The sequence below is a fragment of the Ceratotherium simum genome, chromosome 2, assembly GCF_057802395.1.
Source record: "Ceratotherium simum simum isolate JZ-2026a chromosome 2, ASM5780239v1, whole genome shotgun sequence".
NCBI classification, from domain to species: Eukaryota; Metazoa; Chordata; class Mammalia; order Perissodactyla; family Rhinocerotidae; genus Ceratotherium; species Ceratotherium simum.
The window spans coordinates 6,634,629-6,647,074 of record NC_141901.1 but is presented as its reverse complement, the minus strand read 5'-3'; the positions used below and the strand labels follow the sequence as shown (position 1 = coordinate 6,647,074).

The following is a 12,446-nucleotide window of genomic DNA, read 5'->3' as shown; positions in this document are numbered from 1 at the left end:
TTGTCTGTGAAATTCTTTATCTGTTTATTCATGTTATCCATGTTTTCTGTTAGATCCTTTAACATATTAATCATAGTTATTTTAAATTCTCTGTCTGATAATTATATCTGAATCTGGTTCTATTGATTGCCTTATCTGTTTATCAATGGATTATTTCCTTGTTCTTTCATGTATTATAATTTTTGGTTGAAAGCTAGACATGATGTGTAGATTAGTAAAGACTGAGATAAATATTGTTTATGTCTGGAAATGGGAAGACCTTTTTTTCTAGGCCTTTAATGTGGGGAATTAACTTATTCTTGTCAGAAGTTTAGCTGTATTTTGTTTACCCTTCATGCACTATCAACTTCAAATTCATCTGGCATTGCCTTGTCTTTGGTGGGGTATTGGTTGCCAGAGGGTTTTTCTCAGTGTTCATGTTTCATCCTCCACTTCAGGCTTTCCCAATATGCATGTGCCTCAAAGAGAATCTTTCTCCTCATTTTAACCCTCCCCCAGAAATATACTGCATTATTTGTTACTTGGCTTTTGCTAATTCGGTGCCAGAGGCAGGGAGTGGGGAAGAAAGGAGACTTTCTTTCTTGTTCTGATTTAGCCTTAGGCTAGTCTTAGGCTTGTCCTTTGTCCATGGTTCTCAATGGTGGGGCTTCCTAAGTCATCCTGTCAAACCCTCTTCTCTGGATTTTTTTCTGTTTCTTTTCCCCAGCTGCAGTGGGTGTTCACCTGTGCTTTAGATATCACAAGGTTTGCTGTACTTCCCTAAGAGACTTAAGTCTTTTGTTTTTTTAAGGGATATAGAGGGGAAATATCTGGACAGGATTTTATGCCTTTTCCCCAGTGACAGCTGTACCCCTCTCCTAGGCACATGCTACTGAGGGGAAGTTTTCTTCCATTTCCTGTCCTGTCCCCAGTTTTTCTTGTGACCTGATAAGGTCCTTGGAAAGAAGCTTTCAAGGGCCGGCCCCGTGGCTTAGCGGTTAAGTGCGCGTGCTCCGCTGCTGGCAGCCCGGGTTCGGATCCCGGGCGCGCACTGATACACCGCTTCTCCGGCCATGCTGAGGCCATGTCCCACATACAGCAAATAGAAGGATGTGCAGCTATGACATAGAACTATCTACTGGGGCTTTGTGGGGAGAAATAAATAAATAAAATTTAAAAAAAAAAAAAAAAGAAGCTTTCAAGTGGTTGCAAGCTCCCTGAGCATCTGCAGCTTCAGGGTGCTATAGTCTTAGGCTACTTCACACTTGGCCTTTAGCAATTTGTTTAAAATTTTTTTGTGCAATCTTGTTACCTGCTTCTGTGGCAACTTTCATTTCCTCCAGTGCTCTGCCCAATATAAAGGAATGCTCGTGACACTTGTCTCTTTGGGAGTTCCAATTTTTCTTATATTTCAGGCCTGTTAATATCCCTGCAACCTCAGCTCTCTGATGGGTTGTTGGTTTTTTTTAAGTTATGATTTTGTATCTGGATTTTTCTTGCATGTAGGGTGGGAACCACATCCTTTCCGGATTTTTACATCCTAAGGGCAAGTTTGAGGTTCTGCCCACTTTTCTTAATCACTAACTTCCATAGCATTTAAATTAATCTATTTCTATTATTGCCTCCTTCTAGTACATTTTCCACGATGTAGTCAGAATGACAGTTTTTAAAGAGCTCTTTGAATGCTGTGTTTCCCATCTCACCTCAGGCCCTTTTGTACATGCTGTTTTTTTTCCCATCTGGACCACCCTTTCCTTTGTCTCTTCACCTAACTTCAGATAACTTCTCTTCATCTGGAAGATTATTTTTCCTCAGAGAAGCCTTCCTTGACAGCTCCTCACACTGAGATTATACCAGGTCCACTCTACATTCTCTCATGCTGCCATGTTGTTTTCTTACATATACTAGTTATAGAAGTACAATTAAATAACTGTATAATTGTTTCTTTACTGTATTTCACTTCCTCTAGAATATAAACTACATGAAGACAGGAACCATTTCTTTTTTGTTCACCAATATGTACTCAGGACTTAGTTAAGAAATATTTGTTGAATGAATAAATAAATAAAGCTGGAAAAGAAGTTATTCACTGTAATCAGTGAAGCTAGTGTGACAGAATTATAATTTTGTATAAATGTGACAAACATTTGTCACTGGCCTCTGTAGAAATTGTTGTAAGAAGTTAACAAATAAATGATTGACTCAGCCAGCTTAGAAGACTAAATTAGGAGAAAGGGAGAACCAAAATTAGAGAATCTTTGGAGATGGATTAGTACTTTTTCATGAAGAGCTCTAGGATATGACTACAGTGTGCCCATGGAGTGTAGATGGAGATCTGAAGGAAAAATCATTGTTAGTTTGTAAATTTAATGTTTAGAAACAAAATTTACATTTACTCCTTTGCATGAAATGAAAGGAAAAAAGAATATTGAGGGCTCAATTATTAATGTGATTTTTATGAGGTCAGAGAAAGATTACAATAAAGATATGGAAAGGGTGGTGTAAATAAATGCTTTAGATTTCCAATAAAAGAAAAAGTAGAGCAAGATTATTTATAAATCTTTTGGTAATTAACCAAAAAATATGAAGTTTTATAGAATTTCTGTTCTTTTTAGCCATCACTTTGTAAGAAAAACGTGAGATATTTTTATAACCAAATTTTTCTGATTGCTATCTTAAGAAATATGAATACAGAGCTGACATTAGCAAATAAGTTCTGTCCTCTGTGATTTCTCGCTCTAAAACAACCTCTCTTGAAACAATTTCGTAATCTTCTAGAGTAGGGGTCAACAATCTTTTTCTGTAAATGGCTAGTCAGTATTTTAAGCCTTGTATTTCATACAGTCCCTGTCTAAACTACTCAACTCTGCTGTTGTAGCGTGATTGCAAGCATGGACAGTCTATTAAAAAAGGAGAATGGCGGCCGGCCCCCTGGCACAAGCGGTTAAGTGCACGTGCTCCTCTGTGGCGTCCCGGGGTTCGCCAGTTTGGATCCCGGCCGCGGATCCCGGGCGCGCACTGACGCACGGCTGTCAGACCATGCTGTGCCAGCGTCCCATATGAAGTAGAGGAAGATGGGCATGGATGTCAGCCCAGGGCCAGTCTTCCTCAGCAAAAAGAGGAGGATTGGCAGATGTTAGCTCAGGGCCGATCTTCCTCGCAAAAAAAAAAAAAAAATGAGAATGGCTGTATTCCAATGAAACTTTATTTATGGAAACTGAAATATGAATTTCAAATAATTTTCATGTGTCATGAAATATTATTCTTCATTTGATTTTTTTTCACCCATTTAAAAATGTAGAAGTCAAAAACCGTTTTTGGCACTTCGGTTGTATGAAAACACCTGGTGGGTCAGATTAGACCCACTAGCCCTAGTTGTTGACCACTGTCATAGAGTTTCAACTATTACTCGTAGCCCAGCTTCTCTCCTAAGTTTTATAAGATTTTCCAAATGTCCACTGAATATCACCTCAAATTAAACATGACAAAAATTAAAATATTTTTTTGCCCTCCTTGTTCTACACTTGTTTTTCAATGTACAGATCTTAATTAATGACACTTACCTCCATCTTATTGACTGTGTAGAAAAGGGACCTGAGAGGGTTGACAGGGGGTTGACCCTTGGCCGGTGTCTGAGAAGTTGGATTTCAGGAGTTTTCCCACTATTCCCTAATTGATAAGTGTAGTTTACTGTGCCTAAACTGTTTGCACAAGCAGTGTGGTTTATGCTAAACTCCTGCTTTCCTTCAGGGAGTCTGGAATTTTAGTTTGTTCTAGGCAGAGGGTTTCTATGTGACTAGCCCCCAATAAAAACCTTGGGCATTGGGGCCGGCCCAGTGGCATAGCAGTTAAGTTCGCTCGTTCTGCTTCGGTGGCCTGGGGTTCACTCTTTCGGACCCTGAGTAAGGATCTACTCACGGCTCATCAGGCCATCCTAAGGCAGCATCCCACATATAAGAGCCACAACTCGACAACTATGATACACAGCTATGTACTAGGGCTCCAGGGAGAAAAAAGAAAAAGAGGAAGATTGGCAACAGATGTTTGCACAGGGCCAATCTCCCTCAAAAAAAAAAAAAAAAAAATTAAAAAAAGAAAAAACCCTCCGGCATTGGGGCCAGCCTGGTGGCGTAGTGATTGGGTTCGCGCGCTCCGGCTTGGCTTCCTGGGGGGTTTGCGGGTTCGATCCTGGGCGTGGACCTATGCACTGCTTATCAAGCCGTGCTGTGGCAGGCGTCCCACATAAAATGGCGGAAGATGGGCACAGCTGTTAGCTCAGGGCCAATCTTCCTCCGCAAAATGAGGAGGATTGGCAATAGATGTTAGCTCACAGCTAATCTTCCTCACAAAACAAATAAAAAAACAAAACAAAAAACCTTGGGCGTTGAGTTGCAGTCTCAGTTCAATGCTGGAGCATGTCTTGTGTGGCTCTATCGGGAGAGGATTCTAGGAAGCTTACCCATAATTTCTTCTGGACTTTGCCTCCATGTGCCTTTTCCCTTTTCTGATTTTACTGTTCATCCTTTCACTGTAATAAATCATGGTCGTGAGGCTTGTGAGTCATGGCTGAGTCTTGTGAATCCTCCTAAGCAAATTGCTGAACCTGGGGGTAGTCTTGGGACCCCTAACACATTGACCAAGCCAAAAAACTGAAAGTCATCTTCAATGCTTTCTCTTCACTTCTTATTCAAATGCTTTGACTATATCTCCTAAACACCTCTCAAATTATTCTTTCCTATTCATCCTCTTTGTCCTTTCTTTGATTTAGACCCAAATCCCATCCCACCTGTCTAATGCAATATATTCTTAAGTGGCTGACTTCGATCTCTCCATATTCCAGTCTATTTTATACAGTCCCCCTTATTCATTGGTTCGTGTCTTTTTTTGTGTACATATGTAGGTTGTTTATGTTTATATTTATTTATGTATTAATATATTTATCTTTATGCTACTAGTCTGACCATATCACCCTCTGGATTCAAGACACTCGATTAACTATAGAATAAGGTTAAACTTCTTAGGAGAACATTAAAAGCTTTTTGTAATCTGTCTAATGTCTGTCTTTATAGGCTCCTGCTACTCCCCAGCATAGACTTTATACTACCGAAGCACTTGCAGTGCCCCAAACAAGCTCTTTTTGCTTAAGTGTTTGTCCACTGGCTTTTTCGTCTACCTGATTTGCCATTGCCTTTCTTAACCAGAGAGCAAATATTACACATTTTTTAAAACTGTTCCTAATTTGAAACCTTTGTGTTCTATTAGATAGCTTAGTAGTTCTTTCCATATTGCTTCCAGGGCACTTTGTGCATTCCATTTTTATCACATTGTATTTTAATTATTTGTTCTATTTCTCTGCTCTCTTTTTAGACTGTAGAACCCTTGAAGGCCAAGACAAGATCTTGTTTGATCTAGCACAGGGCCTAGCACTTAGTAGGTGGTGCTCAATAATGTGTTTTCAATAACCCAATGTAATTTGTCTTCCATTTGATGCTATTAAGTGAAGATGTCATGGAAATATATATTTTTCTCCTCAAAAGATTGATTTTAGAGAAGTTTATAGATTAAAATGAGAGTATATAGATTAACACATAATTACTTATAAAATAGACAGTGTAAAAGCAATGAAAAAATAATTATTTGTAATCTTTTTTGTCATTATGCAACAGAACCTCACTACATTTGTATTATTATTTTACATAGGTGGAAATGGATATTGTTGAAAAACTGGTAAAAATGATACCTTGTGAGCATGAAGATCTGCTGAATATCACCCTCCGACTTTTACTAAACCTGTCCTTTGACACAGGGCTGAGGAATAAGATGGTACAAGTTGGACTGCTTCCCAAACTCACTGCACTCCTAGGTATGCTTTTTAAAAATTAATGATCCTGTTGCTTGGAATTTCCATCATCATTGAAAAACTAAGCTCTGTGTTGAAAAGTCTGCTGAATAAAAATCATTCTGCATATGTTCTTTGATTAAGAACTTAATAATAAAAGTAAACAGAATGAATGAAAAATGACATGTGCCACTATTTCCGTGGTGCTATAGAATGCAATGAAATAGAAACTTTTAACTCTTGACTTCATTTATCTATGTAAAAGTGAAAATATAAAAGTACTACCAGGGAAGCAAGAAGGAAAAATTATTTTTTCTTCAGCATTTTTTAAAAAGCAAATATTTAAGTTCTTATATTCTCTCATGCTTTTAAAATACTGCTTACGAATATACACATTTTGGGGATCCTTTTTGTCATTAAGTAAAAAAGGGCATTTTTATATAGCATGAGTTAGAGAATATTTGTATTGGAGGATTCAGTTTATAATACATTATTTTCTTTTAGCTATTAATAAGATATCTCTGTAGTAAGGATGGATTCAAGAGTTAACTCTTCTGTGCGCATATATAATGCTTCTCATACATGCTTCTTAGCAGAGTATTGAAAACCCTTTATGATCTGTTTAGTGTTTGTCTTTATAGGCATCTGCTACTCCCCAACATATACTTTGTACTGTGACCTTACTGAACCCCTTATAGTTCCCTACACAAACTCTTTTATGCCTAAGTGCCTATCTACCTGCTTTTTTCCTCTACCTGGAATGCTTTTCTCTTTCTTAATCAGAAAATAAATTCTTACTCATGTTTGAAGACTCTGTTCCTTTGTTTCAGTACTGCAGTTTCATTCTTGTTTTGTAGCTTTCTCCATATATTCAAATATTTTTAACAGTTACCAAGAGTAGTAGAATGATTTAACATTATTTATTCTTAGCTATCTAATATCTATGAATCCAGTCTCTCAATGACATCATCATTATTTTCTTGATAATACTAGTAGTAACATTTATTGAATGTTTACTATGCCAGTCATTTTGCTATGTGTTTTATTTACATTATTTCATGTAGTCCCCATCTGAGATTTTTACTCAGGATTACACAGCTGATAAAAGGCAGAGCTCAAATTCAAACTCAGGTGTATCTGCTCCCAAAATTGGATGTTTTAACTACTATAATAAACTACTACCTATAGTTATATTAAGTAGACTATGATTAAGTAGACTAGGCAGAGCTGTAATTAAAAAATCCAGTTCTCCAAGTCCCCTTAAAAAATAAGTTTTAAGGAAACTTATTTCTTACTCTTTTTCTCATAATAGGAAAATCATTAGTCTATTATTCAGTCCAAGAATGTTTGCTCCATTGGCCAGTCCACAGATACTGCACAGGAGTTTTATTATACATTTTAGATGAAACTCTACTGAGGAGCGCTTTCAAAAATTGCTTTTGGACACAGACAGAGAGAACAGTTTGGTGGTTACCAGGGGGAAGTGAGTTGGGGAGTGGGCACAAGGGGTGAAGGGGTGCATTTATATGGTGACTGACATATAATAATATACAACTGGAATCTCACAATGTTATAAACTATTATGACATCAATAAAAAAAAATACATTAAAAAATGCTGGGCCGGCCCCGTGGCTTAGCGGTTAAGTGCGCACGCTCCGCTGCTGGCGGCCCGGGTTCAGATCTCGGGCGTGCACTGACGCACCCCTTCTCCGGCCATGGTGAGGCCGTGTCCCACATACAGCAACTGGAAGGATGTGCAACTATGACATACAACTATCTACTGGGGCTTTGGGGGGGAAAAAATAAATAAATAAAATCTTTAAAAAAAAAAAATTGCTTTTGGGGAACCAAAGCAATACAAACATTTAGTGAGGAAACTGAAAAACTCTAAAATAAAATTGATAGGCCTTGAATTTAATTCATGTGATCCTTCATTTGTCATAAATCTAACAGAAGTATGTATCAAACATTAGGTCAGAGTCTCAGTGTATGAAGATGAATAAGTTATAGTCCTTGTCATGAAGGAATTCATAGTCTCTTTGGTTTGTTCAGTATCCAGTCACCTACTTTTATAAAATAAATGATTTTAAAGAGATTTTTGGGAAATTACAGGATACTTATTTCATATTTTGTTAAAAAATAGTAAATTTGGGGATATAAGATATAATATTCAATACATAAGGTATTTCTTTCATCTCTTCTAGAGCTCAATTTCTAAAGTCAGATTGTCTTATTAGAATTATGACTCTGTTTACTCCTAACCGTGTCACACCGGGCAAACTCTTATCCAAACTCTGATTCGGTTTCTTCATCTCTAAAAAGGGGATAATAATTATAACCAACTTAAAGTTCTTTTGAGGATTAAATGAGGTTTTGCATGCAAAGTGCTTGGAACAGTACCTGACACGTATTTTCTTAATAAACATTAGCTATTATTTTTCTTACCAACATCATCATCATCATTATCATTATTTGATGTAAAGTGGACATTCTATGAGTGTTGCTGACTTATCTTTCTATGAGTACAAATACCCTTCTCATAGACGTTAAATCTTTGTTGACAAACTAGGTAGCTTATTTGTTTTTACTTCCCTGTGATGTGTGTGCAGTTTAATTGAATTTAACTCAGTAAAATGTTGGTAATCTACTATGGCAAAGCACAGTGCTAAGCACTACCAAGAAATATTTTTCAATATGTTGATATACTGGATTCAAAGGAGAGAATGTTCCCATATTTGTTCTTTATAGACAAAATGCCATTTGAGAGGACGTTGACAGGTCTATTTTAACAAGGTGATATTTACAAAGGAAGAAGAATAGGGGCTGTAGAAAGTATTTCAGATAAAGTGATCAACATTACCTAAGGCATAGATGGCACTAGGCCAGTATGAAGAACAATAAATAAGAAAATAGCAGGAGATATTTGAAAAAATGGGTTTATGCTCTTATGTGGTATTATGAAGTTTAAGGCTATGCTAAGAGGTTATACTTAAATAATTGATGGTGGGGATCATAGCAGGTTTTTTAGCTGGTTAGTTCATAATCAGAGTACTGCTCTAGGGAAATTAATCTGACATTGTTCTATTGGATGGACTAGAAGTAGAGTCTAAAGATGAGAATAATAGCCTGCTGTAGTAGCAAGACAAGAAGTAAAGAAAACCTCGATTAGGGAAGAGGTAGGTATGAGGCAAAAGGAAAGGGCGAAAGAGATATATCGAAGGTAGACTTACTATGACATTGTTACTGTTTGAATATGGATAATGATAGAGAAAGGATTCATAAACCTCAGTGACTATTAGATTCGTAGTACCAGGAACAGAAATAGAGAAGTGTGAAGGAAGTGGTTAGAGGGAATGAGTGATGAATTTAGTTTGAGACATGCTGGAGACGTCTTAGACAAAGATGTTCAAAGAGGAGATGGAAACAGGTCTAGCGCTCAGAAGAAGTAATAAGGGTTAAAAAAGAAAAACTTGTCCAATAGGTGAATAAAAGTGGAAAGAGGAAACCACTAAAAGAGACATAACAGTCAGAGAAATATGCCTTTTTTTTTTCAACAAATACATAAAAATACAGCAAGTTTAGGCTGTTACTGAGAAGCAGGGATGATCGTGGAATCTTCATGCAGTAGAGAAATGAGAAAGCTTTGAGTAGGAAGAGCAACTGAAAACTTTTTACCTCCTTTTGAGTCATTCTTTCAATGTGTTGCTTCATTATTTTCTTTGAAATATTATGAATTCCTAGGGCATAAGATTTTACTAAACTAGGGAGAATAAAAAGCTGGTATTGGGGCCGGCCTGGTGGCGTAGCAGTTAAGTTCGTGTGCTCCGCTTTGGTGGCCTGGGGTTTGCAGGTTCGGATCCTGGGTGTGGACCTGCACACTGCTCAGAAATCCATGCTGTGGCAGGTGTCCCACATATAAAGTAGAGGAAGATGGGCACGGATGTTAGCTGAGGGCCAATCTTCCTCAGCAAAAAGAGGAGGATTGGCAACAATGTTAGCTCAGGGCTAATCTTCCTCACCAAAAAAAAAAAAAAAAAAAAAACCAAAAAAAAGCTGGTATTATTCTAACCTTGCATTACCTAGATAGAAATGGGTGATCTTTAAAGTTTCCTCCTCTGTTCTTGGCTGATCTGTAAAAACTAATTGAAAGCAAAATGATTATGTTGAGATGTTTATGGTTAGCTTGCTTCAGTAACTTTTTGGCTTGTCTTTTTATGGTAAATAAAATACATGATGGCTAAATAAAATTCCTCATAAAAATATCCACAAAAATTTTCTTGGAGAATAAATTGAAAAGAAATATGAAAAGGTGTTATGATTTGAGTAATAATTAAAAGCAAAGAGGAAGTTGGTTACAGCTTGGTTCTTTTGCCATGTGAGGAACCAATATTCATTTATAAACTCATGACAGCTTTTCATCTGAGGACTAATAAGTAGGCTCTAAAAATATTCCTGTTGAGGTAAAGATTCAGTTTGTCATGCTCTCTTTTCTTCCCTCTCTTTTGTTGCTCACAAGTCACTGAATATTAACTTAAGCAGTTTCTTTTTTTTCAAATGTTCATGTCTTTTGCCTAGTAACTTTCTTAATTGTTCCTTTTAATTCTTTTTACAAGCCATGGAAGCAATGGTAATCATACATAGTAAACAAAAGAGAATACCTACTGATATTCCAGGATCAAGGAAAGGGAGAAAATGTACATATTAAAGATAAATTAAAATATACTAGAGAACAGTGCTTTCAACGTCTATAAAATGCTTTGAAATATCTGTGTTCAGAATATCAACAAGTTTAGATCTATTTACTTCATCTTCTTTTAATTTAATTATTTTAATAACACTATTATTTTCTACTCTTTTTATTTTTTTATTTGATAACTTTTATTGTTTTCCTGACAATAGAGATAATATATATCACTGTAACAATTTTAGAAGATACAGAAAACACATATAAAAGAAAATTAAGCAATCTGTAAGCCACCCACCCAGACATAGCCACCATTAACCTTCTTTTATACACCCTTTAAGAAAGTAATTAAGTGGCCCACTTCCCAGATTGGTTTTCTTTTTTTAAATGTATTTTTTTTATTGAGGTAACATTGGTTTATAATATTATAGAAATTTCAGGTGTACATCATTATTCTACTCTTTTTCATTTAAATTATGGTTTAAATAAGCTTCTGTAAGCCCCTTAAAAGGTGAGCCAATAAAAAAAACATTTTTCAAATTCCAACTAACTGATTCAGTTTGAACTTTTGGAACATAACCATTTTGTAAACTTTACAGTTGCTTTCGTTTTATCATGTTCGCAGAATGGCCCTTTTATTCATCACTTCCCGGGAAAAGCCTATCTATTAAATGTATTAGGAGAACAAGGCTATGATTACTAGTAAACAAACTGTAAGACCTCAGTAGCCTAAAGTACAACAAAGGCATATTTCTTGTTCATATTCTATGTCCATTATGGGTAAGTAGAAAGTGCTGGTCCATATTAGCATCAGTAAAGGACTCTGACTAATAGAGCCTCCAGGTCACCATGGCACTAGGGAAGGGAGAACAGAGAAAATGGAGAACTGTAAACTTCTCTTAAAGGCACTCTGAAGTGACAAATATATTTTTGTTTACATTTCCACTGATAAAAGCAAGTCACATGGCTATACTGAACTTTAAGGGGGTGGGCAAATGCTTGGAAGGATTGGAACTGGAACATTGGTGAGCAAGCAGCCTAATGATCCTGAAAGGTGTTTTTCAATTTTTCTGACTTTTCGCTGGATTTCTAGGATTACCAGAATCTCTTAAAAAGTACATCCTGAGACATTATAGCAAATACTACTGTATATAGTATATCTAGCAACTGTAGTAGCACAGAGCACATTGATTAAAAGCTAGAATTCTGGAGCCAGACTATATGACTTTGAATATTGGCTTCATCAGTTAATAGATATGTGATATTATACAAATTACTTAACCTGTATGTCAGTTTTCTCATCTCCAGTATATAGATAATAATGGTACTTATTAATAGGGAAGGGTTAAACAAGATAATGCAGTAAATGTTAGGAAATTATAAATATGTGAAATTATTCTAAAAATACATAGAATACAAACAAATAGATATCCAGAAATGAGTCATTTTGTTAAGCAAGTTTTCCAGGCTTATATCATTAAGGGTATTTAATCATTTTGTATGAAGGTCTTTTAAAAATTCATTACATTTTTCTTTTCTGAAGTATTTTCTTAAATTTACCTTAATACCGTGAACATAATTTAAATTTTTATTGAGAAGTAGTATAGTGTAGTGGTTAAAAAACACGGGCTTTGGAGCCAGAGTGCTTAGGTTCAAGTGCCATATGAATATTAGCTATTATTGTTTTTATTATCATTGATTCAAGTTTGCAGTTCTAAAGATAATTTATTATACAAGGTTGTAAATATTACTGTGCTCAAGTACTTCCATTTGTTAAATGGCCCCAGAATGCCATGTATATTTTAATTTTTATATAGTTCTTCTGTTTTTCCCTCTTGTCCTTAGCTGTCACTTCTCATTTCTTCTGTATCAGCAGCAATTCTTTAGCAGCAATTTTCCTCTCCTCTAATGATATATTTCTAATCTTCTGTGGTGTTGGAAAC

General features: G+C 36.1%; 1 protein-coding gene across 2 annotated transcripts in view; it reads left to right on the top strand.

Moving 5' to 3' along the window:
• The window catches only part of KIFAP3 (kinesin associated protein 3), a 165,755-nt gene that overhangs the window by 62,401 nt on the left and 90,908 nt on the right, over positions 1-12,446 (top strand). For both annotated transcript variants that reach the window (XM_004425053.2, XM_087437843.1), the window contains exon 10: positions 5,680-5,842. In XM_004425053.2, coding sequence (XP_004425110.1) covers positions 5,680-5,842 — 163 coding nt within the window. The remainder of the gene's footprint in view (positions 1-5,679; positions 5,843-12,446) is intronic.